The following is a 26,656-nucleotide window of genomic DNA, read 5'->3' as shown; positions in this document are numbered from 1 at the left end:
GGCGGGGGGAGGAGAAAGAAGGCAAGGAGGCGTCTCCCGCGCTTGCCAGGACCGTGCCACCTGCCCGCTAGCTCGCTGCGCTAACACTGCCCATAAGCCAACATGCTGCCGAGATTGGGCGGCCCCGCGCTATCGCTGCTCCTGCCGTCGCTTCTGCTGTTGCTGCTGCTGGGCGCGGGCGGCTGCGGTCCGGGAGTGCGCGCCGAGGTGCTGTTCCGTTGCCCGCCCTGCACGCCGGAGCGGCTGGCCGCCTGCGGACCCCCGCCGGACGGGCCCTGCGCCGAGCTGGTGCGAGAACCCGGCTGCGGCTGCTGCTCCGTGTGCGCACGGCTGGAGGGCGAGGCGTGCGGCGTCTACACCCCGCGCTGCGCCCAGACGCTGCGCTGCTACCCCAATCCCGGCTCCGAGCTGCCTCTGAAGGCGCTGGTCAGCGGCGCGGGTACCTGTGAAAAGAGCCGTGTGGGCGCCACCCCACAGCAGGTTGCAGGTAATGCGGACTGTGAGCAGTTGTTTAGGGGGGGGGAAATCTCTCAGCTCAGCGGGTCTCCTGGTTGGCGGCCCTCACGTGGGGAAGGAAAGTCTGACAGGACCCTGGGACTGCTGTGGACGAGAAGAGCCCAGTCCTTGATCGGATCCAGGGAGACTCTTGAGAGCGGGAACCCGAAAGACATGTCGATTCGGGGAGGGAGGCTGCAGGTTGAGCAAGTGGGATTTGTTGGGGTAAATGAGGAGGGAAGAGGAGTCACTACGGTCTTCTCTGAATGAAAGTGACCCTCGCTTCTACTCCGGAGGGACTTAGTGATGAGGAGAGTGTTAGACCTTGGGACGGCGGGGTGGGGGTGGGTGTCTTTAGGAACTTGCAACTTATTTAGAACACAAGTTGAATCAGTGACCACCGGTCGACTGTTCCCCGGTGGGAAAGCTGCTGGGAGGCGGAGGCCACCGGGCTCAGGTGACACCGCAGACCTCGAGTGAGGAGGGATCGCGTGGAGGGACTCTGCCTTCTGGCATTGGGGGGGTGAGGGGAAAAAAGACTTGGAGTTTTTTTTTAAAGGGTAGGGTTACACTGGAGAATGGAGGGGACTCCATCTGTGTAACTTTAGCCGGATCGCCAGCTGCATTCCGGCACCCTGGCAGCCGAGCATCTGGGCCTCAGGTCTGAATGCTGGAGCAGCTTGGGAGCCGGGGAGCGACCACTCTTAACGTGGGTGTGTGTCACATCCTACCTCCTAAATCTAGGGAGCTCTTCCTGTCTTACGGAATGGGGAAGGTAGGGTTCTTTGTTAAGGAACCCTTCTTTCCAGGAAAAGTTAACTTGGGGGACACAGTCCGGCTGCGAGGAGTTCACTTTTTTCTTCTTCATTCCAAACGCCTTGCCTGCCACTTCAGTCTGGAGAAAGCTTTAATTGTTTTATTTCGTCTTGGGGACAGTAGTGAGTTGTGCCCACTATTCGCTAATGTTTAAAAGGAGATTTTGACCAAGTTTCTCATGGGTATTGGTTTAAAAGAAAGAGAGTACAAGCTTTCTCGCTGTCTCTCGATTTCTTTGTGCGCCCAACTCTTTCCCTTGGTCTGCTATCACCCCTTCCCGTTAGAGTTCGAGGCATTTTTGACCTTGAGTGCGGAACAAGGTGGGGCTTCCTTTGGAGTCCAGAGTTTCTTTCTTCTCTCTCAGCCGGCCTTGGGATTAATCCTTGCCTCTTACTTCTAAGTAATAATAAAAAGAAAAAGACGTCCTTTCTCCATGCCCCTCCCCCCATCACCTCTGGCCCCAGAGTCATGGTCCCCAGCAGGGTAACTCGAAGTCTTGCAGAATCCTTCAGATTTTGACCATTTTATTAAATCGGGGTGTAATTTCCGCTCATGACTTTAATACAACCCCCCCCCCAATTCCCCATTGCTTTCATTCTAGGCCTGAAATCCAACCTCTCTGCTTCCCAAGACTGAAATAGGTTGGAGGCCTGTGCGGGCAACAGATGTGGCAGGTTCCCTGGGTCACTTTCTTACAGACCGCACGGGTGGGGGTAGTGGGGGTTGGGGCGGGTGGGGTGTAGCCGGTTGTCAGGGGAGCTAGGGGGACAATGAGGTGAGCTCATGGGAAGAATGTCATTCCGGATTTTCTGCCTGCTTATGGGACCCCCTTCCACCGGCTCATCCCAGCTGCTGCCTCAGCCTTCTCCCCAGGCCCTTCTGCGTTTTTCTCCTGTGCTGCTCTCTGGAAGAGCAGGCATTAACCAAGTTAGGGGGCGGCGGGGGGGGGGGTGGGAACTGGAAGCTGAGTAGGTACACTTGAAAGCCCTGGTCAGCAGGGCTGCAGGGCTGTCAAAGAGTCATTTGGGCGGGAGCCTGGTTTTGCAAGGGTGTCTGGAAGAGAGGCAAAGATAGAGAGAGGCTTTTAGGCTGGTGGGAGAGGCTTTTAAGACGGGGCAGGGACTAGGGACTTTGTGTGGGGAATGCTGAAGTCCCAGTTGTGAGGAGGAGATATCACACATGGTCCTGACAGATCTTAGCAATGAGGGCTGCCGCCTCCCCACTGTCTTGTGCCCATCTCCTCCCTGCTCTGAAGGCCGAGCCCCACCTCCCCCCACTGCCAGCATCCCTCTTTGAGCAGGTCGCTTTGGAGAATTTTAAGCATACCCTCTTATTTCCACGCAGCACACCCCAGCAGTTCCGGCTTTGCTGTTAGCTCTTTTGTCTTTGTTCCCAGGGACTCAGGGGCTGTACTGCTGGCTTCCTGGGGATGGCAGGAAGGCAGGGTGTGGGGGTGGGCACATCAGTGGGTAGAAGTAGCTGGTGGTGATCCTGCATCCCAAGAGGTGATGGGCTGGGCCTTTTTGGTTCAGAGAAACAGAAATCAGGCTGGGAAGGCCTGGAAGAAAAATGAAAAGGGACTCTGAGAACTGTTGCAAACACACGCTGTATAAGGGTCTGGAAGGGGATAAGGCAGTGGAGTGGGCAGAAGTACCTAAAAAGAGAGTCTTGGTGGGGGTCACTGAATAGGGGGTGCAGGCTTGGGCCAGGTTAAGCCCTTTCACAATTCAGGCCAGGCTGGTTCCTCAGCATCTCCCCTGTCCCCTGTCACCCATTCCCTTCTCCCGCTTTCATACAATGCAGGGGATTATGCCGAGGGGCGTGGTCGTCCAAGTGGCTGTCTGGCCCTCAACATATATAAAGGTGCTATAGAAATGTTCAGCCATTTAAAGTCCCAGAGCCGACAAGGGCTGGTCTGCTGGTAGGCGATGAGTGGGGAGGCCTGAATCTTCAATTACTGGTAGAGGGGGAACCTGATTTACAGTGGTTCACTTTGCCTTCAAGATTAAGGGGGAGAAAGCAATGGGACTTCTGGCTCAGAGCACTGCTTTGCATCTCGTCTTGCATAAATTTGCATACCGAGTTCAGAATGGTAAAATAGACTGTGGAGTGAGTGGGACTGACTGTCTCTGCTGATGCTTAGCGCCACCTTCCATCCACCTCCTTGTCCCAGTTCTGAGCAGAACTTAAACCCGACTTCGGCGAGGGCCACGCAAGGGTGAGGCATGTACTAAGTAAGGGCTACTGCTCTGGGACATCTGGGGACTCTTGGAGTTGGTTGGTTTGGGTGTGACTCTGTGTACCAAGGTGTCAGAGTCAGGGCAGTGGAGGGCACCAGGGAGGCATATACTGTGGCCTTGGCCTGCCTTGGCCCGGGGTCTAGGGATTGGAAGCAGCCTCGATGTCAAGTCTTTGTTCTGAGTTTATTCCTCGCCTTCTACAAATGTCAGAAATGTTCTCTGCATACTTTCCTTTGTGTGGCAATGATGACCCAGTTCCTTAAGAGATGGAAGGAAACTTGAAGAAAGACAAATTCTGTGGGCTGCCAGGGATGGTTTAGTGGGTAGTAAAGGTGTTACTGTGGCAACCTGAACTTGGTCCCTGGAGCCCCTGTAAAGGTGGAAGGAGAGACCCTACTCCATGAATGGTCTCTGAGCCTCACACACGTGCCATGGTATGTGGGCTCGCCCTTCCGAGTACGCAATAGGAACAAATAAATTTTTTTAAAAAGAAAAACTTGGCTGGGCTGTGGTGGAACAGTCTTGTAATCCCAGAGGCAGAGAAGGAGGCAGAGGCAGGGGGATAACTGTGAGTTCAAGGCCATCTTGGTCTACAGCGTGAGTTCCAGGATAGCCGGGGCTACACAGTGAAACCTTGTCTTGAAAAATCAAAAAACCAAAACAAACAAAAAGCTTGTGTAATAACACCAAAACTGTTATAAACATACAAAGCATTGTAACAAAATAGGACTAAGGATGTGTTGACTTCTAACAGGTGGGAGAAGGTACCCACGGGCCGTGCTTATGAGCAGCTTCTCTATGAAGTGGCTCTCAGCCAACTTGGACTATTGAGTTTGCTGGCGAGCCAAAGGAAGAGGGAGGCTAGGATGGCTCTCACTGTCAGTCGACCTTAGCAGCTCGCCTCAGAGTATTTCTTGAAGATGGGGTGGGTGTGGGGGCCACTCAATGAAAGTAACCCTTTAAAAGTACTCTGGGGCTGATGAGATGACTCATCAGATAAAAACACTTGCCATGCAAGCCTGATGACTTCAGTCCCCAGAACCTGCACTGGAAGGACATCTCTAACCAATCCCTTCAAATTGCCTTCTAACCTCGAACCTCTAGAACTGTCCAGTGGCATGTGCCCCCACCCCCAGGAATAATAATAGCAGTAGTAATAGTAATTACAATAATAAATGCCTCAGATTGCTCGGAAGCAGGAGTGCATCCACTCAGAAGCAACCACCACCCCCAAGCCCAAGACAGGGTTTCTCTGGGTAGCCCTGGCTGTCCTGAAACTCGATTTATAGACCAGTCTAGCCTGGAACTCAGAGATCTGCCTACCTTTGCCTTTGGAGTGCTGGCATTTAAGGCATGCACTACCATAGCCCCGCCAGCAGCAGACCTTTGAGGGCTTATTCGGAGAGGCCTCATGATCAGATGAGCTTCTGGTTGGTTCTCAGTGTCACTCTTTACTATTATAAAAGGTCAGATGACTTGCTATTAGAGCTGGTAGGGAGCTCTGAAAGCCCTTATTGCTAATGGAATGGAGAAGAGGGCAAATCCCACCTGGAAGGTAGAGCCAGGGCTGCTAAAGGGATTGAAGGAGTGGCAGAAACCTTTAGCTCACTGGTTGGGTCTCATGCTACAGCCATCTACCACTGTGGTTGTGCTTAGTGTTTGCCTTCCCTGTTTCCAGCCATTTCTTGCTTTTATCTGGTCCTTGAAGTCTTTGTAGCTCCCATCCCCTCCAACACACACACACGGTTGTCTCTTCCTATGTGTCTTCCACCGCTGGCCCAGCTGGAATGCTTGACTGCGTGGTGGGCAGTGTTCAGAAAAAGTAGCATGGATAATCTATTGGTCCCGGCCTTCTTCAGCTCCAATCAGAAGGAGGCCTAGAAGGTGACTGGAGACAGGAATGTTGAACAAAACTCGGATTCCGGAGTGAAAAGGGCTGGCTGCCTGTCAGGGAGCAGGCAGAGCTGGGGCTTCCATGGACAAGGGACGTGGCACTTTGCTCCCAAGGACGAGAAGTGCTGCTTTTGCTGAAGTGGAGGCACAGAGGGAGTTACAGATGCTTCACTAGGAAGCCCGAGATCTGGCTGGCAGATGTTCCAGGCCCCTCAGCTTCTCTTTGTTATCTCTGGCTGGCGTTTTCCTGAGGTGGCAGGCGGCCAGCCAACGATGGGTCAGCCTCTCTTGTGTCCTCATCCTATTCTGAAATCACTGCCTCCTTTGGGTCCAGTTTCCCTCCATTCCTCTAAGGGAGGGTTTTTTCTTTTTCCTTTCTTTCTTCTTCTTCTTCTTCTTCTTCTTCTTTTTTTTTTTTTTTTTTTGGAGACAAGGTTTCTCTGTGTAGCCCCAGATGACCTGAAACTTTCTCTGTAAGCCAGGCTGGTCTCAAATTTACTGAGCTGCCTTTGTCTTCCGAGTGCTGAGATTAAAGGTGGGTACCACCACCACCACCCAGCTATGGAGGGAGTTTTTTGTTTTTTGTTTTTTGTACTTCTGTCCTAGGTGCCTACACGGACTCAGTGAGGGACCGAGTATTAGAGCTAAGATTTTTGCTGGCTTCCTGCTGCTGAACCCCTCTACCTCCGTGCTTGAGTCAGGGTTGAGCTGTTGGCAGAGAAATGCCTTTGAGCCTGTGGGCCAGAGGTTTTGTTCCTGGATACCTGTTGCTTGTAGGTGAAGGGTAGGTCATACCACACCACTGCTAGCTTTGGTGATGGAGAGGACACTTCAAAAACAAAAGAGGAGTGTGTGATGAGTGGTAAGATTATGGAAACAGAAATATCATACAGTTTCTGCAGAGAATGGACTGTGTAGACAACAAAAGTTTGTAATGGAAGTAACCTGGCTTTTGCTTTCAAACTAACCTGGTCCCAATGCAGACATCATGTCTAACAGCCTGTATGGTGCCTAGGTTTGATGGCACATTCCTGGAATCTCAGCACTTGGGAGACAGGCAGGGTCATTCAAGAGTCAGATAGTCTGGGCTACATTGTGAGTTCCACTACCCAAAACCAAAACCAAAGCTAGAGCATGGGCCTTTCTCATAAAACAGGTTTGGTTACGTAGGGATAATTTTTATCTATTTCAGGGCGTGTATATAAGACACATTAGTTGTGTGTCTTGCCCACAATAAGTTGTCATACACACTAGCTGACAGTCTTGACCAGTGACATCTTATTTTGCTAGCTGGCTCTTAAAATGAAGGCCAGACTGGACAAGTCAGGTGGGCTGCTCATTTCTTTAGGACCCAATGGCATCTGTCAACTGTGCATCTAGATGTAAGGGAGTCTCTTTGAACCTGGTGGTGCTCATGAGTCTAACGGGTTACACTTGCACGGGTGTGTATTAAAGTAGATAACATAGCTAGGCATAGTTTATGCTTGTCATCTTAGGGAGACCAAGGCAGGAGGATTGTCATGAGTTTGGGGTCTCAAACGAAATGTTTTAGTTACTTTTCTAGTTGTTGGGATGAAACTCCCTGACAAAAACAACTGAAGGAAGGCAGAGTTTATATCTCTGGCTTGGGGTACAAGGATATAGTTCATCATGGAGGGAAGGTCGTGGCAGCAGGAGTACAACATTCAGGGACAATAGGATAAATACTTGTCCTCTGCCTGTTTTCTCCTGTTACACAGTAAGGATTCTATCCCAGGGAATGGTGCCACCCACAGTGGGCAGGTTTTTCTAGGTTTCTCAATACGTTGATTGAGATAATACCCCTCGGGAGTGTCTAGAAGCCTACCATCTCTCATTTGGGTCTAGAGCCCACTGAGTTGACAAATGAGATTTGTTATTATACAAAACAACACACACACACACACACACACACATGCACACACACACGCACACACACAACAACAACAACAACAAAAAGTAGACAATACATGTAATGTTTAGTGCTTGCTGTCTTGTGGTAGTGTTGCTTAATTTCTACCTCTTCACCTATAAAAGGAATAAGTCCGTCTGACCTATGTTCACTGGCCTTTAGGGAGTCCTTTTGTGGAAGGGGTAATGAAACTGCACTTTAATGCAATATAAAACCATCTGAGAAGAAATGGTTTGCATTTCTTATGGGTGAGTTAGGCTTTTTGAGTGCATTTTGGGGCCCATGTCCAAATTTCTGGGACTGACCGTTCCAGGGCTGTAATTCACACTTGACAGTGCCCAGAGTAAAAAAACCAGAGGAACACAGATGACCCTAGAGCTTGGACTCTTGGGTTCTTGTGCCAGCTTTTCTGCTCATTTAGCTAATGACAAGGGGTTGAGTCCTGACCTCACCTGGCAGCCAACTTGGGGACCTAGCTTTCCAGCTGTCAGAACTTGGAAGACTGGAGAAAGCAGAGATGTCACTGGGGCAAGGATGGTCATGGGGGGATGCCCTTTCTCTATAGGTGTTCCTCCCAGGAAGCTGGCTGGACACAGGCTTCAGGACAGTAGGGTCGGATACTAACACAAGTGCTGTATACACTTAGCATATGTGTGTTCAGGGGCATACAGTGGTCAAGCCTAGTGAAGACCCCTGAGGTCCCCCTTTTTGTGCCAGGGAAATAGAAATTTTCAGGTTTGGTGTCTCTGAGCCTAGGGTGCCAGGTGTTTGAACAGGATCCTGGCAAAGAATTTGGATGTTCTCTCTAGGACAATGTTTTCTTACTACATGGCCTCCAGCTCTGACCTCATGGCTGAGATGGGACCTCTGCCTGTCAGTTTTTAGGGAAGAGTGATCCTTGGGGGCATGCTGGCCTAGACAGGGTTTTATGAGTATGGGGGCTTGCTCACCTAATGTTTGAGGAATATGGGACCCCAGAAAGCCCTCTCTCGAGTGGTAGCCTGTATGTGCTCAGTGACAACTGGTTTTAGGGATCTAATTGAGGTGGGACCGCAGGAAACTAGGGGTGGTCAGCACATACTTAGACTGGAACCCAGGACCCTGGGGAATCTGGGGCGGATTAGACCCTGAGGTCCTTCATGGTGTGGATGGGAAGGCAGAGGCCCTTCAGTGATGAGTTGTGAGAACAGCGATATGTGTGGGGCTTCAGTTTCTCCAGTCACTCCTCCCACAAAGAGCCGAATGAGAGATTTTTTTTTCCTTTTTTCTCTAGTGGAGAATGGACCATCCCCCATCCCCTCCTCCTCCTTGGCTTCTCGCCCCCCTCCCCTTCTGTTCCTTAACAAAGCCAAGGAAGATCTGGGCTGGCTCAGCCTGGGTGTCAGTCAGGACTCAGAGGGAGACCTTGCTCAGAGAGCTGGCTTTCCGGGAGAGAAACATAGTCCACTATCGTTAGAAACCGCCCCCCCGTTTTTTTGAGGAGGGTAGGCAGTTGGAAGCCTTGAAGCCCTTCTGGCTGTCTGCCCCACATCCCTTCCTGGCTGTTGGGAAACAGGGCAGAAGTGAAGATTGGGGAGAAGGGGATGGGCTGGCACACCTCCAGGTGCTGGGCAGAGAAATTAGCCCACAGACCCTGGTGGAGCTGGCTGGAGCGAAGCCTGGGGAGGTTTCTAATTAGTGGACGGGTGTAGGTGTGTTAGCCCATGTTCATTCAAGGAACTAAACAGAGCCAGGATGTCGAGGAGGGAAGGGGGTTGGGAGCCCTGAAGGCCTTGGCAGGTTGTTGGAGCTTGGAAGACTAGAGGAGCCTATTTAGTGTGTTCATCCTGGTGGCTTGAAAAGATGGGGGGCTGGCTTCCAGCTGGCGGGGTCCAAGTTAGACTGTGGGGTGGGAGAGAGCTGGTAGCAGTTAGCCAAGGTGCCATCTCGATGGGCAGACAGTGAGTCCGGGACAGTTGGAAATGCTTCGCTGCAGGCATTTCCTTCCACGCAGCCCAGAGTCAGATGAAGAAATCAAGGCTGCATTCTGGGTCAAGCGCCAAGGCAAACCCATGGCCCTGGATTGTCGCTGCTGGGTTCTCTCCCACCGGAGTTAGTGTGCGCACAAAATCAGTGGGATATATACTGTTTCTTGGAAAAGTTCGTTTTCCTTGGGTGGCAGTAATTAAGGGCTAACTTCTCAAAAATGTTCCTTTAGGCAGCTTCCCAGGAAGTTTCTTTGGGGACTATTGTCTTTACTTCTGGATGGAGATGCCCAGTTTCCCCAGGATGCTGAATTTGCACATGCCAAGGTCAGGAAAAAAAACTGAGAATAGAAGTTCCCTAGTGTCCTGTGATCTTCCCCTTAACGGATAGTGCTGACTGTATCAACAGCCGTAGGGGTGTGCCAGGCAGGGTAAAGGGGTCAAGTGGATTGACTTTCCTCAAAGGCTTTGTGGTTGGGTGGGACCACCTGGCATATTAACTGGTCCCACTCTTCCCTGGAGGTTGAAATGTCTTGGTTGCCCTTCCTTGCCATTCCAGTGATCAGAAGGCATCCTGAGGAGTAAGAGCTGTGTAACTCAGCAACCCGGGTTTGGTTTTGGCCCTGTCTTTGATAGGCAACTCTGTGCAGCTGGCCTTCAAACTCCAGGGCTTTTATCGAATGCGAGAGGGGATAAGGATTTATCAACATCTTGTGATCATTTGATAATGAACGGAGTTATGTATACAGATGACTTAGCACAGAAACTCAAATAATCAAATGCTGTTACGCACACTCTGTAATCTCTTCCTTTCTTCTTGGTCATCTCAGCAGAGGTCAGGAGGGAGTCAGTGCCTGTTTAGATGAAGCCTGGTTGGTCATCTCAAGAATTCTGTTGAGGTTGAGGGGCAGAGGGCTGGCTCAGGAGGTAAATGTACTTGCTATGGGAAGTTGAGGATCTGGATTTGGATCCTCAACAGAAAGCAGCCACAAGTGCTTTACAATGGGAGTGAAGGGTTGGGTGGTATGGGGGGGGCAGAGATAGGAGGACCACTGGGGCTTTGTTGGCCAGCCATTCTAGTTGAAAGCCCCCAAGCCTCACCAAGCCTCAGATTCAGTGAAGGAACCTGTCTCAAGGCAATAAGGAAACAGAGGAGGATGCCTGCTGTAGCATATTGGCAAAGCTTTTAGTCAATCCAGAGCTTGGAGTCTGTGTTTGAGAATTTCCAATGGGCAGTCATGACCATTAAAATCTTCCCCAACTATGGCTCTTCTGATACCTTGATGACCCATTTGTGTCCCAGACATGAGGATTCTTTTAAAAATTATTATTATTATTATTGTGCGTGTGTCTGTCTGTCTGTTTGGTAGAGGAGTTTGCACATGGCATAGAACACATGTGGAGGTCAGAGGACAGTTTTGTAGAGTTGGTTCTCTCCTTCTAACTTTGTGTAGGTTCTGGGGATCAGATTCAGGACACCATGCTTGCACAGCAAGTACCTTTACCCACTGAACCATCTCATGGGCGCAGTCATGAGAATTCTTGCTTAAGGTTCTATCATTTGTCTCTAGTTTGGATTGTTGCTCCTTAAGCAAAGAGAGCATGTCAAGGACAGTGATGGATGTGATGTATGTAGTATTAGATGAGTCACAAATCCGTGAATGTTGGGTTGAAGCAAGAGGGAAGCACGGTGACCTATTTAAAGACACTTATTTATATTCAGGACACTAACGTGCTGGTTTGAGAGTGTGGCTGGCAAGCCTAGACATCCTTGCAGGTTTTACAGTTCTTTTCGCTTCCTCTGGGTTCAGTGTGTCAGTGTGGAGTATCTGGGAGCCGTGTTATGGAGACGGGGAGGAGGCCATCGGGAGGGGAAGGCGGTGACAGAGTCGTTGGAAAGGTCGGTAGGTATTGCTTTCTTGGACTGTGGGGTCACACCATCAGAACCAAGTGCTTTGGATCTAGGTCCTAGAAGAAACACACGTCCCTCCCATGTCACACTTTCATTGCTCACTGCTTTTCATTTGTTTCCTAACCACTCTTGCTGCTGTGGAGGCCTAGATGGTGTGGTGTCAAAGAAAACAATGAGTTAGGAAGGTACTCCAGGGAAGGACCTGGGGGCCTCTCAGCGTAAGTTCCTTTTCTGATGTCTAAGTGACAATTGAGCACATACTGTGACCAGCTAGCAGCCTGCTGTCATACCACCTATAACACAAGAAAAATAGTTTAAAAGTTAAACATTGTCCAAGTAATGGAGCCAGAAGGAATGTATATGTATCTAATGTAGTTGTGAGCAGGGGACCCAGCCTTCCTCTAGGAAGATCTTCTTCTTCTTCTTTTTTTTTTAAGATTTATTTATTTATTTTGTATACAGTGTTCTACATGTATGCCTGCTGGCCAGAAGAGGACACCAGGTCTCATTACAGATGGTTGTGAGCCACCTTGCAGTTGCTGGGAATTGAACTCAGGACCTCTGGAAGAGCAATCAGTGCTCTTAACCTCTGAGATATCTCGCCAGCCCTAGGAAGATATTCTTAACCAGTGAGGTCCCTTTACAGGGACAGGATCCACAGAAGAGAGTCAAGTTTGGTAGGAATTGCTCCTTTGGCCTGGCGGAAGAAAGCACGAGATCTTCCAGAAAAGCAAACTTCTTTTCTTGTCTGTGGTGATATCTGACTTTTACAATTTTATTTATTTACTTTTCAAGGTTATAATTACATCATTTCTTCCTTTCCTCTCATCCCTGAAAACCCTTCCACTTACCATCACCGCTCTCTTTCACATTCATGGGCTCTTTTAAAAAAATAATTATTACATACATTATATACACATACACGCATCACGCATGTACATTCCTAAGTCTATAAATACAGCCTCCTAAGGCTATATAATGTTACTTGTATGTGCTTTTTAGGGCTGACCATTTGGTGTTGGAAAGCCAGTCGATGCTCTCTTCCCTGGGGAAAGCTATTTCTCCCCTTTCAGCATTCCTTAGTTACCCTTGGTTCTTTCTCTAGGTTTGAAGCCTTATGAGCTTTTGTCCATTCCATGCTAGCCCAGATGTGAGAATTTCATTTACACTATAAATGTGTATTTATGTTCATTACAGGCATTTTTAGGTAGTTAATCATATAATTCCTTATGACTTTTTCACACATCCTTACTGTTGCTTAACCCTCCTTCATCTGCGTTTATCTCCCTCCTAATGAGAGCCTTCGTGGTTTTCCATTTCCTCCTCCAGATCGCTTGTACCCTGCTCGTCCCCTCTATCACTCACCTCCCACAATGGTCCCTTTTTATGAAGTAAACTTTTTAAGTCTCTAGAGAAGTCAAGACCAAGCTAGTGTCTTTGAGGCTTCCATCCTTCAGAGGAGCGGTTGAGTCCATGGACCACTGACTTTTGCTTGTTTTAGATATATGCATTGCTTTCACATGTGTGTGTGTGTGTGTGTGTGTGTGTGTGTGTGTGTGTATGTGTGTGTGTGTTTGCACTCGTGTGCACATGCCTTGGTGCCCGTGTCAGGCAGAGGACGTCTTGTGTGAGTTACTTTTCTGTTGCTGTGATTAAACACCACCCAGAGGTATAAGAGTTGTCATGGCAGCGAAGAGGCAGGCCCCGGAAGCAGAGCTGCAGGCTGAGAATCACATTTTTAACTGCAAGCACGAAGCAAAGAAACTCAGAATGACAGGAGTCTTTTTTCTTTCAAAGTCCACCTCCAATGATATTTTCCTCTAACAAGGCCAAGCCTCCTAAACAGCGCCACCAATGAGGGACCAAACATTCAAAGGCCAGAGACCCTGGGGGACATATTATTCAGACCTCCACAGTTCAGTCCTCTTCTACCACATGGGTCCTGGGAATTGAATTCAGGTTGCCAGGCCTGGTGGCAGACCCTTTGTCCCCTGAGACACTTATTCCTCCCCACCTCCCCGTTTTGGTCAATGGACAAGACCTAAATTACTAGGACAGAAGTAGAGTTGAATTATTAAAATGTTTTGACCAGTGATGTCCTTTATCAACTCAAAATCAAGTGGCTTTGTACCCTTGGTAGCCATGCTATCCATTTCCTTACAACTTCAAAGGTCCTTCCTAAGTCATCCCAGAGGAGATGTGGGATTTTCTACTTCCCCGCCCCCATGCTATTTGTCACATATTTTTATTACTTCTTATGAAATTCCAATTAGGTAATTGCCTGGATCTCCCTCCCCTCTTACTTGTTTCTGGGTTGGCAGAAAATCTTGCTGTGATGGCACATACTTTTAGTCCCAACACTTGGGAGGCAGGGGCAGGAAATCTGAGTTCAAGGCCAGCCTGGTCTACAGAGTGAGTTCCAGGACAGCCAGGGCTATGCAGAGAAACTTTGTCTTGAAAAACAAAACAACACAACAACAACAACAACACACACACACACGCACACACACACACACACACAGGTGGGGGGGGAGGGGGGCACGAGGAGAGAGGGGAGATAGAGAGAGAGCGCTAGCTGTAGTTTCCCTTGTCAAAATAGGTTTTTGAGTCTATTGCTGTTCGCACAAGTGAAGCTTGTCTTTATGGCTACTGGGTGTTACTCCATTATGTCACCCTATCCATTTTGTTTTCACGTGCCACTTGTAGCACCTTCTGGTCAGGGTGTTAAGAATTTACAACTATAGGGAGTTGAACATTTTTTATGCACACACTTTGTGAGTAGCTAGAATTTGGGGGTCAGGTGCTTTCTTTCTGTCTCTGTGGCTTCTGGTCAGGTGTATGCTAAGACACACACACACACACACACACACACACACACACTCACGGGGCCTTTGGTCACTGAGCCACTTTGCCAGGTTCCTGGATGACGTGAGTGGGCCGGAGGAAAAATGTTCAGGACTCATGGGAAGCAGTGAAAACTGATAGTGCTGTTTGCTGTCTCGATAGCGCTTTCTCTGGCTCTTCAAGGACAACTTGGCTTGCGGAGCCCCAGAGGACCTGGGCTGAATCTGAGTATGTTTTTGTTTTCTCAAACTGTCTGCCTCAGCTTTGACCCTCCCCAGGTCTTTGCGATTCCAGGAATGAACCTGGTGTTTATACAGCAGCCCTTTTGAGTGTGCGCGGGCAGGGGGCTACAGTGAGGCTGTGCTCCCTCAGGGGGAGCCTGCGATGAGACAGCAGTATGAGGGCATGCTCTAGAAATCTCTATGGTGCCTGGCCAAGAAGGGCAGCCCTGCTGCATGTGTGGAAACATCCATTTGTGTCTCTCCACAAACCTGGGAGCCAATGGGGGCAAAGCTTGAGTATTTACATGAGGCTGCCCTGCTCCAATAGTAGAGGTCTCTTTTTCTCCTCACTAAGTACTTCAAGAACGCCCTGCAGAAGAATCACGGAAAGATGGAACCCTGGAAATGCCAGTGTTTGTGGGCTCTTGTTTAAAATCCAGGTTCCTCGGTCTTAGCTCAGGCTTGCTGCTTCTGGGTCTCCAGGGCTTGGGCCCAGGACTATTTTTGAGGTTTTAGATGACCCATCTTGTTGCATTTGGAAACTGAGACCTAGCCTACCTCCCTGACTTACAGATGAACAACACACTGATGCTAACTCCTGCTCAACACCCAGCCTGCCATCACTCAGAGAACCAAGGATAGCAAATGCAGGATCAGAACCAAGGTCCTTTGCCCTTGAAGCTAGCACTGCTTATCCAACCACGCTAGAACTGAGTCTGGCTGTGGAGCTCAAAGACCGGTGTTGCAAGAATCGAGGGAGGAAGGGGATTCCTCAGCCAAGTGGTCACTCCTACACTCTTTTTGGTTTTTCAACACAGGGTTTCTCTGTGTAGCTTTGGATCCTGTCCTGGAACTCACTCTGTAGACCAGGCTGGCTTCGAACTCACAGAGATCCGCCTGCTTCTTTATCCTGAGTTCTGGGATTAAAGTCGTGTGCTATCACTGCTCAGCTTCTTGGCCTTTTTAAAAAAAATATGTTCTGGTGCATTGCTCTCCCATACAAAGAGGATGGCATGTGTTTCCTCAGTTTTCCACTTGAGAGTGTTTCCCAACCTCTTCAATTCTCAGCTGGAAAATAGGCAATAGCTGTAGGATGGTCCCTGAGGCTTATGGATCTAAACACTGACCAAGCCATTTCCTTTTACAAGCCTGATTCTGAGAGGGGGGCTGTCTGTCGTGGTCTGCTGGACAAGGAGACATTCTTTCTATACTGTGGCAGTGGTGCCCAAGAGATGCCAGGCTTCACTTGACCGGCTTCCATTCTGAGAGCACAGGAGGCAAGAGTGACAGTTAGGACAGAAGCTGGATGTCAGTAGAGGGTAGATGGACCTGCCAACCCAGAGAGGCTAAACTAGACTGTTCTGTGGCTAGCTTACACAATAACAAACCTCCCTCTACACCATTAAGATTCAGATACCCCATATACCATTCGGAATTCAGGGACACTTGAGTACTGTTCAGAATTCAGGTACCCCATGCACCATTCTGTACCCATGCATCTCTGTGCACCGTTCTTGTATCTAGGCATCCCTGTGTACTGTTCTGTATCCAGGCATCCTTGTGCATCATTCTGTATCCAGGCATCCCTGTGCACTGTTCAGAATTCAGACATCTTACACTGTTCTGGATTCCAGAGCCAGAGGCCACCGCTACTGCTACCTGCTGCCCTGGAGATGGGGGAAAATACAATGTGACTTCAAAAGACTAAGGTCTCCAGGTTAAGTACCCACTAAACAAACAAACAGGGCCGCCTTTCTTCTGGCTCCTTTACTTCCTGCAGCGTGTGCTAGGGAACCTGGAAGGAGAGTGTGGCGGTAGTGATCAGCCATCTAAAGGGAGTGGCTTCCAAGTTTCAGTAGCAATCTGTTTCCTAAGGCTTGCTGGGTACTTCTGAACACCCGCCTCCCCCACCTTCCTCCCTCCCCTCCCTGCCCTCTTTGCATAAATTCTGTAAATAAAATGGATTTAGGCAAGTCCAGTCTTGCCCAAAGATTTCTGTTTAGCAGCAGGAAGCTTTTCTGTTTAGCCACATATAGGATTTAAATAACTGGTCTGGACAAATGGCTCTACAGAGAGTGTGTAGTTAGTGGCTGCGAAACTGGGGCTCCACATCCAGAACCACAAAAGAGGAACAAAACAATATCATCCACTTTAAACTTCCACCCCATCCAGGGGTCTCCTTAAAAAAACAAAAACAAAAGATCCCCAAACAAGAGTGTGTGTGTGTACATGTAAACTAAACAGATACATAAGCACCTCTTTCTTCTGTGTTCCTTACCTCCTGTAGTGTGTGCTCATCCTCAGACCTACAAAAACTGAAAACTGAATAACAAAACGTAGAATATAAACAACACCCCGCCCCCATCAAACTGAGAGGGCTAGAGAGCTGGCCCATTGGTTAAGAGCATTTGCTGCTCTCACAGAGGACCCAGGTTTGATTCCAAGCACCTACATTATGGCTCACAACAGTCTGTAACTCATGCACATGGTGTACCGATATACATGCATGCAAAAAATCCATATGCATAAAATGAAATATATAACAGAAATCTTAAAAGTCAAAATGGAGAAATATAGTATAAAATATTGGGAGCTGTCTTCTAATTGATTTTTCCATGTGTTTGATTATTCTATTATTAGATATAAGCTACTTTCCCCCCTACACGGCGCATAGCCTTGCATTTACACATTCAAGGAACAGATCATCCATCCATGTTGTATAAAGCTTGACTTTTCCCGTAATGAAAGTTTGAATGAGGAGAGTAATAAAATGGTATCATGGTTGATTCATAGCCATTATTCCCACTGCCCTGACTTGAGAGTTGCAAAATCAGAAACGTTAAAAGGTTTGGCAAGAACAATGGAAGAATGATGCCTTGTGAGTCTGGAACTCAATTGGCTGGTTCTTGGGGTGCTTTGCCCACTGGAGTTTGATAATGAATTGTCTGTTGCCATGGGTATTAGTAGAGAGGTTGTCTGAGGAGGAAGAAGAGGGAGAGGGCCTGCGTGTATCCAGGCTGAGTGCGTTTTTAGAGAGATTGACACTAAAGGGACCATGTGAGTTTTGTGTCCAGCCAGGGCAGAAGGAGGAAAGCAGCCAGGACTCAATTCTTGGGCTCTGGTGTTCAGAAGCAGTTCTGGAATTGGGTCTGGAAGGCCAGCACTTGTAGAAGACTGGGAGGCTTCACCTCATTGGTGCCTGAGCTCTCAGAGTTTGAGATCATCATGGGAGAGGGCTGGGAAACAGTTTAGAATAAATGCAAGGCAAGAAAGGGAAAGGCTAGTTGGTCTACTAGGAGGACGGCGATGGCTTGGAGGTAAGGGCAGGGCGCATTTTGTGATTATGCCTAGACAAGGACCAGGGCCAAGTTCTCAGAACAAGGACTTTAGAGGAATTGCTTTTAGCTTCTTGGGGTTTGTTTGCTAATGACACTTGAGAATTTCCCACAGATCATGAACCATGGACTTCCAAGTTTAGCAGTGGGACCAGAACCCGGCACTGGAAGAAAGCAACCTCTAAGAAACACGGAGACTTTGATTCATTGAGTAAGGTCCGCGATGCTATAGTTAAACAGGATTGCCTTAGAGAGAGAGGGGCATACTTAAATCAAGTTTTAAAACTGTTATATGGATGCGTGAAGTGGCCATGTAGCTCTTTTCCGATGTCAGCCTCCACCTGGACTCCCTGGCCTGGTTGGTAAGGGTGGGTCAAAGGGCACATGGGGCCCCATGCCAGGTATGACGCTCTTGATGATGGCAGAGTGTGTTTGCTTCTGGAGACCCAGCTGGACCTGGGCCCCAGGGTTGTCAGCTCTAAGCCATCTGTTCCCTCTCATCTCAGCTGCCCGTTTCATGTCTACCCCTCTAAAGTGGGATGCTAAAGCAAAGTCAGGGAAAGGGAGTTTCCCATGCTCTTTAGAGCCTCCGTTCAGGGCTCTGACTTTGTTCATTTCATTGCCTACTTCTATTCTTTTTGGAAAAGCCTTCCTTTTTGTATATTGATATAGTTGTGAAATTCCATGCTTCTGTGTTGATCTGTTTCCTCAGTTGCTGTACTGGGGAGAACAGCCAGTGCTTACCAGATAGTAGGGGGACATTTCAGGGTCCCTTCAGGGGCCTTGCAAGTCCCCACTAATTACCTCGAAGGCTGAAGTCTTTTCCACTTACATCTTGGGGGCAATTAAGGAAAATGTTTCCTGTAGTGTCCTCTGTACATAGCCTGCTCAGCTGCACGTGTTAGTGGTTGCTCAATGTTATTCTGTGGCTCTACTCTCTTAGGCAGAAAAGAATGCAACTTGGTATTTGTGTTCTGAGACAGCATTCCATCTCTAGCTGAAATTCCCTATTTGGCATGTTTTCCTGTGGGTCACTTCTGTGGCCTATCTGTAAGAAAAGGTATGGGGGGAGGGAGATGCTTGTTCAGGGGAGGTGGGGAACCAATATGGAGAAATAGCATCTGTGAGCTCACCCAGATGCTCCCATCATGCTTCATTCCATACGCAACAAGAACAGCTCTTGGGAATCATTCTAGTTAGCAAGGTCCAGAAACTGGAAGCCATTTGCTTGCTTTTTGCAGACGACCAGTGGAGACACAGAGAGCTTAAGTAATTTGTTTAGGGCTTCAAAGCTGAGTGGAGAAGGCGGACTGTAGACGTTGTCAATCAGACTTTGGTCTTGAACCCTTGAGCACCTTTGGCTGGGGATAGCAACAGGGCACGAGGTCTTTCTCAGCCTACTCTCCTTTTGCATTTCATTCATCTTCCCTGGGCTCCTGCTTCATGATGTACTTATCTGGGTCCGGCAATCTATTCCAGAATAAGAAATGGATACCCTGCTACTTTTCAAAAGAGCCTGTGTCAGCAAGCTATGCCTGTGGATTTCCCCATCTTATTGGCATGTTTGCTGGTAGTGATGAGATCAAATAAAGGAAGAGTAGGAAACCTTCCCTTGAATCCAGATGGCCTCCATGAGGACGGACAAACTGACTTTCACCATGGGGAGGATGGGGACCTCTCATGACCGGAAGCTAATTAGTCTCCTAGGAGAGAGCTGCCCAGCTGACCCTGGTCTTCTGGGGCCTGGATCCAGGAAGGATCACATTAGGATGTTGCGTGAATCCTAGGCCTTTTCACCTTTGTGGCTCTTCCATTAAAAAAAATTAAAATGATAGCATCTGGCCTTATAAATGCAAGTATATCAGTATTCTATGTTAAGACTTTTTGACTTAAAAATTTAAGCTTTTTTTCTTCTGTCCTTACTATGAACAAAAACATTTTATAGGCCTTTGCCTCTAGATCCACTGTCTGCTGTGTCTGGTGGACAGTTTGTCCTGCCTGACTCCAGACCTGAGTACCTAGCATCCGAGAATGCCCATCTCTTTGCAAATATGTCTCCAGAGTTGGCAGAGGGTACTCCGGATATTCAGGATTGGACTAACTTTGAGGACTCAGCCAAGGGATTCTTCTTCAACTAAGACAGTAGTGGATTAAGTGCCCAGGAGGGCTTGGATGTCTTAGATCCGTAAGCTAAGTGCTCCAGATGCCCTGTGACCTGTTCCAGGGAGCTGTGGACTAGTGTGGCTGTGGGTAGAAGCAGGTTGGAGGGGAGAAGGGGAGTTAGCTATTGAAGGAGAGCTAGATCTACTCTGCAGTGGGCTGGGAAATTCCTGGCCCTTGGAGTAAGGACTGACCAGAACAGCACACCATATTTCCAAGGTTGATTTTAAAGAGCTGGGGGAGGGCTCTCAGCATCAGAGGCCTCTGTGTTTGTTTCCCAGGGTTTGGCTCATTTCAGATTTCCATAAGCTTTTCTTCAAGTCTCCAGCCTTCTACATCTGCATGCACCTGAGAATGCAAGGGTCGTGTTTATTTGGGTCTCCAGCACATGAAGGGACTGCGGGCTGTGGCTGGATTTACCGTGCATCTCACTGGTTGCAGACCTGACTCCACAATTCCCATGCTGCCACTATTCCTGGAAAGACATGAGTCAGTCAGGCTGAGACTGAAACCTGGGGGCTGCTCCTACGGTCCTCTGCATGCCGGAGGTTGGTCAGGAGAGATGGAATGGTGGTTCTATAGCAGGGGGCTTGGTTAGGGTTTATGCCTTGTAGGAGGCAAAATCTAGAAAGTCAGAGCTGTCATACATAGTTTCTGCACTGAGACCTCTCAGTGTGGTGGGGTACAATACACAGGTAGGTGTCCAAACAAGTAAAAGCCAGTGGGATTAGTTCTGTAACAGCCTAGGCGCAAAAGGCTTGGGAACTTTCATCAGGAGGGATGCCCACATGGCCAGTGACGGGAGTGCTGGAGCCTGGTTCTCGCTGGCGGTGACTGTCGTGCACTCCTTTGCCAGCCATGCCGAGGGACAGGGAGCTTATGGTAGTAACTTGTAAAACCTCAGTTGGTCTGCCCTGTTCAGGCCGTAAATGAAGGAGAACTTAAACTTGGTTGCTGTGGGTGGGTCTGGTAGGTTCTGCTGGACCCAGGGATGACCTGTTTCCATTCCGTGTTGAGTTTCGTGGCCGTCTTCATCCTTCTGTGCTCCTATGCCCCACCTTTGGAGGAGGACGGCAGAACTGAGTATGGCTCAGTTCTCTGGAGTCCCAGCTTGAGTTCAACTCCTGGGTCCATCACTTACCGGGATCGTGATCTTGGTCAAGCACCCAGCCTCTGTGAGCCGCAGCTTGTGTGTGAGGGTTAGGGATATCAGCGGAGCCTTGTCTAGTTATCACTGCACTCAGATGCCCCACGGAGGCCCCACGCTTCAGAGGGGGAACACCTTAGCTCGTGTGATAGCTTCAGAGGACTTTATCCACCATGAAGAAGGAGGCAGTGCAAGCCGGTGGTGGAGGCTTGCCACATCGCAGTCTAAACCAGAAAACAGACTGGACCCCAAAGCAGGCTGGACCATAAACCTCCAAGTTCCACCCCCTAGCGACTCCTGTCTACCAGCCAGGCTCCACAACCTCCCTCGACAGTGCCATCACCTCGGACCGAGAATTCAGACACGGTCTGTGGGAACCTATCATATCACCTGAAGGGTGTGAGGGGGCTGGAGAGATGGCTCAGCGGTTAACAGCACGGGCTGCCCTTCTAGAGGTCCTGAGTTCAATTCCCAGCAACCACATGGTGGCTCACAACCATCTACAGTGGGATCTGATGCCCTCTTCTGGCATAAATGCAATAGAGCACTCAAAATAATAAAATATATAAATCTGTAAAATAAATCAATAAAACAAGAGTTACCGGGAGACTGAAGTGGGTAATCCAGCTAGGTTGTGGAGCGTGGGCCCTGGACACAGTTGTCACTCTTTAGCTGTTAGTCTTCTCCGTCGTCTAGGTTACGGTAAAGCAAGCCCCCTCTCTCTGGGAAGCTGGATCTGAAGTGTCTCCTCTCTTCTCTGCAGACAACGGTGATGACCACTCTGAGGGAAGCCTTGTGGAGAATCATGTGGATGGGACCCTGAATATGTTGGGAGGGGGAAGCAGTGCCGGCCGGAAGGCCCTCAAGTCCGGCATGAAGGAGCTGGCTGTGTTCCGGGAGAAGGTCACCGAGCAGCACCGGCAGATGGGCAAAGGCAGCAAACACCACCTCAGCCTGGAGGAGCCCAAGAAGCTGCGGCCACCTCCTGCCAGGGTCGGTGGAGGAGTGGGGTCTGGTGGAGGAGGAGGGTGTGGGAAGGGGGCCTCACACTTGGGAAGGGTAGCACACCGTGTCTCACACACTCCGCCACTAACGAACAAACAAACAAAAAACTAACAGTGTCACTGACCTATTTGATGACCCGTGAGCCACATGGCACTTCTGTCTCTAAAATGGATTGGACATGGTTTCTTGGAATCTTTTGAAGCCTCCGTGTGTCTGTTTGACTTTGGGAGACTGGCAGCGGAAAGTCCAGAGGTGCAAGCGAAGCCTGCTCCCTTGTGTTGTAGTGAACTTCCCCCCAGTTCAGCTTAGTCTGCGCAGCTGACCCTGGTTGGGTTATGTCAGGGAACAGAGCTTGGAGCACTGGTTAGGGTATTGACTTCGGGGACAGCATTTGAATTGGGTCGGGGTATAAATTGTCTAGGAACGATGTCTGAATTGGATTGGGTCATGGCTTCGGATATACATTCAAATCTTCCAAGGAGAACCCACTTTGACTTAGCTCATTAAAGCAGTAGTCAGAGTTACAAGAGCAGCAGTGAAAACCCACAGCCATGTGACTTTCTAGAGGGGTAGGATGTCACCGTGGTTGGTTGCCACAGATGCTGCCCTACTAGCCATTTGGTGTTGAGAGAATTTATGAGACCTTGCCTCCTACTAGTGTTTTGTGGGTTCGTTCTTCTCACCCCAGGTATCCATTTTGCCTTTAGACCCCTTGCCAGCAGGAACTGGACCAAGTCCTGGAGCGTATCTCCACCATGCGCCTTCCGGATGACCGGGGTCCCCTGGAGCACCTCTACTCCTTGCATATCCCCAACTGTGACAAGCATGGCCTGTACAACCTTAAACAGGTGAGTGTGGGCGCCAGCCTGGGCTAGGGAGTTCCTTCTTCAGCCCGAGCCCTGCCGTGTTTGAGCCGCACTGCACCTGCTTGAGATGCTGGAAACTAACTGCTGAGCTGGAGGCAGGCTTCTGTAAGCAAAAGAATGACGCATTGACTCTAGGAGCCTTCCCTCCTTGGCCTCTCAGGCAGGTCAGGGCCGACTCCACCCCCTCAGCTCTCTTCTGTCTGTTGGGAAGCAGTGCCCTGGAGAAGTCAGGGAAGAGGTTTAGGCCCTGGGCTCCCCGCCATCCCCCATCCCCCATCCCCCTCCTCCTATCCCCCAGAGCTGACTCCTGGGCCCTCCTCCAGAGCTTGTCACTTAATAGGTTGGGTAGGAATCTTCAGTTTGCATTTCTAAGAAGCTGCCATGTGTCACTAAGGGTCTGTGAACTGTATTCTTGAAATCACCCATTTAGCTGTTGGCCAAAGAGCCTCTCTGGAGCCTAGGTATCTCCAGAGATGAAAAATTGGGGAGTAAGGACTGAAAACTCTAGTTCTAACGGAGTTGAGGATGCTTAAGTAAACTCCCAGGAGCCTTTGCCGTCTTGCTTCTCCGTATGTACAAGTCCTTTTAGGTGGCCCACCCCTCACCTCCTCCACCTCACAACCTCTTAAAGGGGAGAAGAACTCATGTAAGAGAGGAGAGAGAGAGCAGGGGATGTGGCTGACAGTCTTGGGGGGTGGTGGGGGAGTGGGAACCGTCATCCCGTTCAAAAGCAGACCTCCTTAGACCTGAGTGCATGTGGGATTGTGCCGCGTCTCCTGCGCAGCCTGTATCTGAGAATGTGGCGAGGATTGATGACACAGAGACCGGTCGGTTGCGTTAAGAAAACTTTATGCTCCCCAAATCGGCTTAGGAGAACCCCCCAAGAAAAACTTCTGCCATCCATACACGCACAAATCTCCAACAGACCTCTCACACACCTCTCACCGACCTCTCCTCCCTCCTGGCTGGTGGTTAAATCTCTGGCACCAGAATGGGGAACATCAGGGAGTAGCTAGCCATCGGGAAGATCAAAGTCAGGGTGTTTCAGTTATCAAGCCCTTATCAGGAATTTATGGCACTGAATTGTTTTCAGTAAACATTGTCTAGGCAGCTGCCTGCTCCCAGGCTGATGGAGGGGTGGGTTTCCGGCCAGGGTCTGTGATCCCCACAGGATTGTCTGCATAGCTTCAAACAATTTAGATGCCAGGGTTTAATGTGAGAGTTGAGTTGAGTTTTTGGGGTGTGGGGTACTTTACAGAACTCTTGTGGCCGTCCTAACGGCTTCTCTTAAGCAGTGGATGTGTGGACCAGGGGCTGGGCTACAAGACTCTGCTATTCTTTTGGGGCTTGCTTCCTCAGCGCCTTTGTCACCAAGGCGTCTAGCCGCTCCGATATGATGTCAGCTGTTTGTATGCCTTTCCCTCCAAGTGTAAGCTAATTGCTTCATCTGGAACTTGGAAGAAATAACGAACACTTCTAATGAGCAACACATGTTCTGCTGTGCCCGCTGAGCCACTAAACCCATTTAGGACAGTGGTTACTGAGCTTGTGTGACAGGATCAGGGACCCTGGATGTGAACACCCCAGGTTCAGATCTCAGCTCTCTCCCTAGGAGCCGTGACAGCTCACTTAACCAATCTCTGCATCAGTTTCACAGCTGCAAAGTGGGGACCTAATGGTGCCTAATACACAAAGCGGTGGCGAGGCATGTATGACTATGGATGTCACCAGACTATAGATGTGACTAGGCGTCAGTGGGCGGCATATCTTGCTCACACAGTGCCTGGCACACACTCCATCGTGATGTGAGGGTTTTCATCTTACACCACGGCTACACTCTATTCTGGGTCTCCCACTGGGGCCGAGTCATTCCTTGGTCTTAGTGTCTCCAACAACCCCGGTGATGGAACAGTATCAGCATCCTTTTTCAGCTAGTGACCATGAAGCATTGTAGGGCCGCCTGTACAGGAGTCTGCATTTTGACAAGCTTCCCAGTGCTCACCTGGGAAGATCCCTGTGCACCTGGGAACTGGGCAGCTCTGGACTGAGTGAGGGGGAAGGGAAGGTGGGTGGCTGTGGGGGAAATCTTCATATTTTCCTCTTCTTACCTCTCAGTGCAAGATGTCTCTGAATGGACAACGCGGGGAATGCTGGTGTGTGAACCCCAATACCGGGAAGCTGATCCAGGGAGCCCCCACCATTCGGGGAGACCCGGAGTGCCATCTCTTCTACAATGAGCAGCAGGAGGCTGGTGGTGCTCATGCCCAGAGGGTGCAGTAAGGTACAGCCAGTCTGTGCCTGACTCCCCCCGCCCCAAACACCAGCAGACATGGAGCGTGCTTGGGTGATGGGTGTGGAGGATTTCCCGGTTTTGACACATGTATTTATATTTGGAAAGAGACCGACACTGAGCTCAGAAGCCCCTACCCCCTCCCCAGCCGCAGATAACCCATATCTCCATTCCTACTTCTATTAGGGAGGGGAAGGGTGGTGCTGGGGTTGCCGGGTATATGCTTGGGAATGGGGAAAGAAATTTTTATTTTTGAACCCCTGTGTCTCTTTTACTTAAGATTAAAGGAAGGAAAAATAGTGTGTGTCTTGCGTGTGTCTTTGGTGCATCCTGGGAAGGAGCCTGGAAGCCAACTGAGCCTCCTGTCCGACTTGCCCCTAACACAGGGGAGTCATTGTTGCCCACCATACACAGGGACAGGAAAATGCTTTTGTACCCAGATCCAGATCTGTGATGGGACCCAGGATTGTGCGGTTTCCCACCAGGGAAGGTTTCCAACCCCTTGGACCTCTCTAGCTGATCTTTCGAGGAGGGTGGGTGGTGAGGGAGAACATAGGCCTGCCTTCCTCTTTTCAACACCCAGAAGTCACTGGACACTGGACGCATGGTCTGCAAACCTAGCATTCGGGAGGCTTAGGCAGGACGATTGAGAGTCAGACCTAGCCTGAGCACACAGCATACAAACACCCAAACAAAGCAAAACCAATCCACTCCCCCCCAAAACAAACCAAACCAAGAAAATCATTCCGGTGACATTGCCATGGGAGACGGGGCATGGGAAACACTGGGATTGGGATTGTCTTACCCCTTCAGGACAAGGACTGTGTTTCACATGGGCCCCTGGGGTAGGAAACCCTGATGACCCTGCTGTTGCTGGGCTTGTTCGGAAAGGTCACCTGAGTTTTCAGAAGCTGCTCCTGGAGGGGCCTGAAAATCTGGGTCCAGATCGGCAAGTCAAGCAGAAAGAGATTCACATGGCTCAGGAACCAGGCTGGGTGTGGTGGGGATGATGGTGGGGATGGCACTCGCCTTAGGCGGATCTTTGAGTTCGAAGCCAGCCTAGTCTACAGAGTGAGTTCCAGGACACCCAGGGTTACACAGAGAAACCCTGTCTCAAAGAAATCTTGGGCCGAGAGACTGGAGACTGAGTCAGAGTATAGGGTGGGGGAAACTATTTTTTTAAGCAACGTGCTCACACTTTGTTCTGTTTGCACCTGAAACTCCAGTCAAGTCCAGGGACCCTCCTTAACCCTTTGGCAGTGGGGTCATAGGGAAGGCAAGCCATCTTCCTCCCCAGTGCAAGGCTGAGTCCCACCTCCAGTCAGCAATGACCCCTCTGGCCATGGAGGGGCCTCTCTAACGGCTTTGCCTAGTCTTCCTCCCAACTGACTTAATGGCCACATCTGGAGATCAGGGACTCCTGGGACCTTCCACAGGTGCCAGGAAACTAGATTCCAAAGCCCACCCCTGCCAGGAGAATGCTACTTTAGGGTGGAACAGAGGGTTTCCTGTTGCCCCGGAATAAGCCAATCCTCATG

The 26,656-nt window shown here is 49.7% G+C and overlaps 1 protein-coding gene across 1 annotated transcript; it reads left to right on the top strand.

The window, feature by feature from the left end:
- Positions 1-25,417, top strand: Igfbp2 (insulin like growth factor binding protein 2). The gene is made up of 4 exons (XM_005070510.4): positions 1-487; positions 21,721-21,950; positions 22,670-22,810; positions 24,944-25,417. Exons 1-4 carry the CDS (start codon positions 103-105, stop codon positions 25,106-25,108), a joined length of 921 nt encoding a protein of 306 aa, XP_005070567.1. The 5' UTR covers positions 1-102; the 3' UTR covers positions 25,109-25,417.
- The last annotated feature ends 1,239 nt before the right edge of the window (positions 25,418-26,656 follow it).

The sequence above is a fragment of the Mesocricetus auratus genome, unplaced genomic scaffold (genome assembly GCF_017639785.1).
Source record: "Mesocricetus auratus isolate SY011 unplaced genomic scaffold, BCM_Maur_2.0 Super-Scaffold_100010, whole genome shotgun sequence".
Taxonomy (NCBI): domain Eukaryota; kingdom Metazoa; phylum Chordata; class Mammalia; order Rodentia; family Cricetidae; genus Mesocricetus; species Mesocricetus auratus.
The sequence above is the reverse complement of the archived record's forward strand: the minus strand, read 5'-3'. Positions and strand labels throughout refer to the sequence as shown.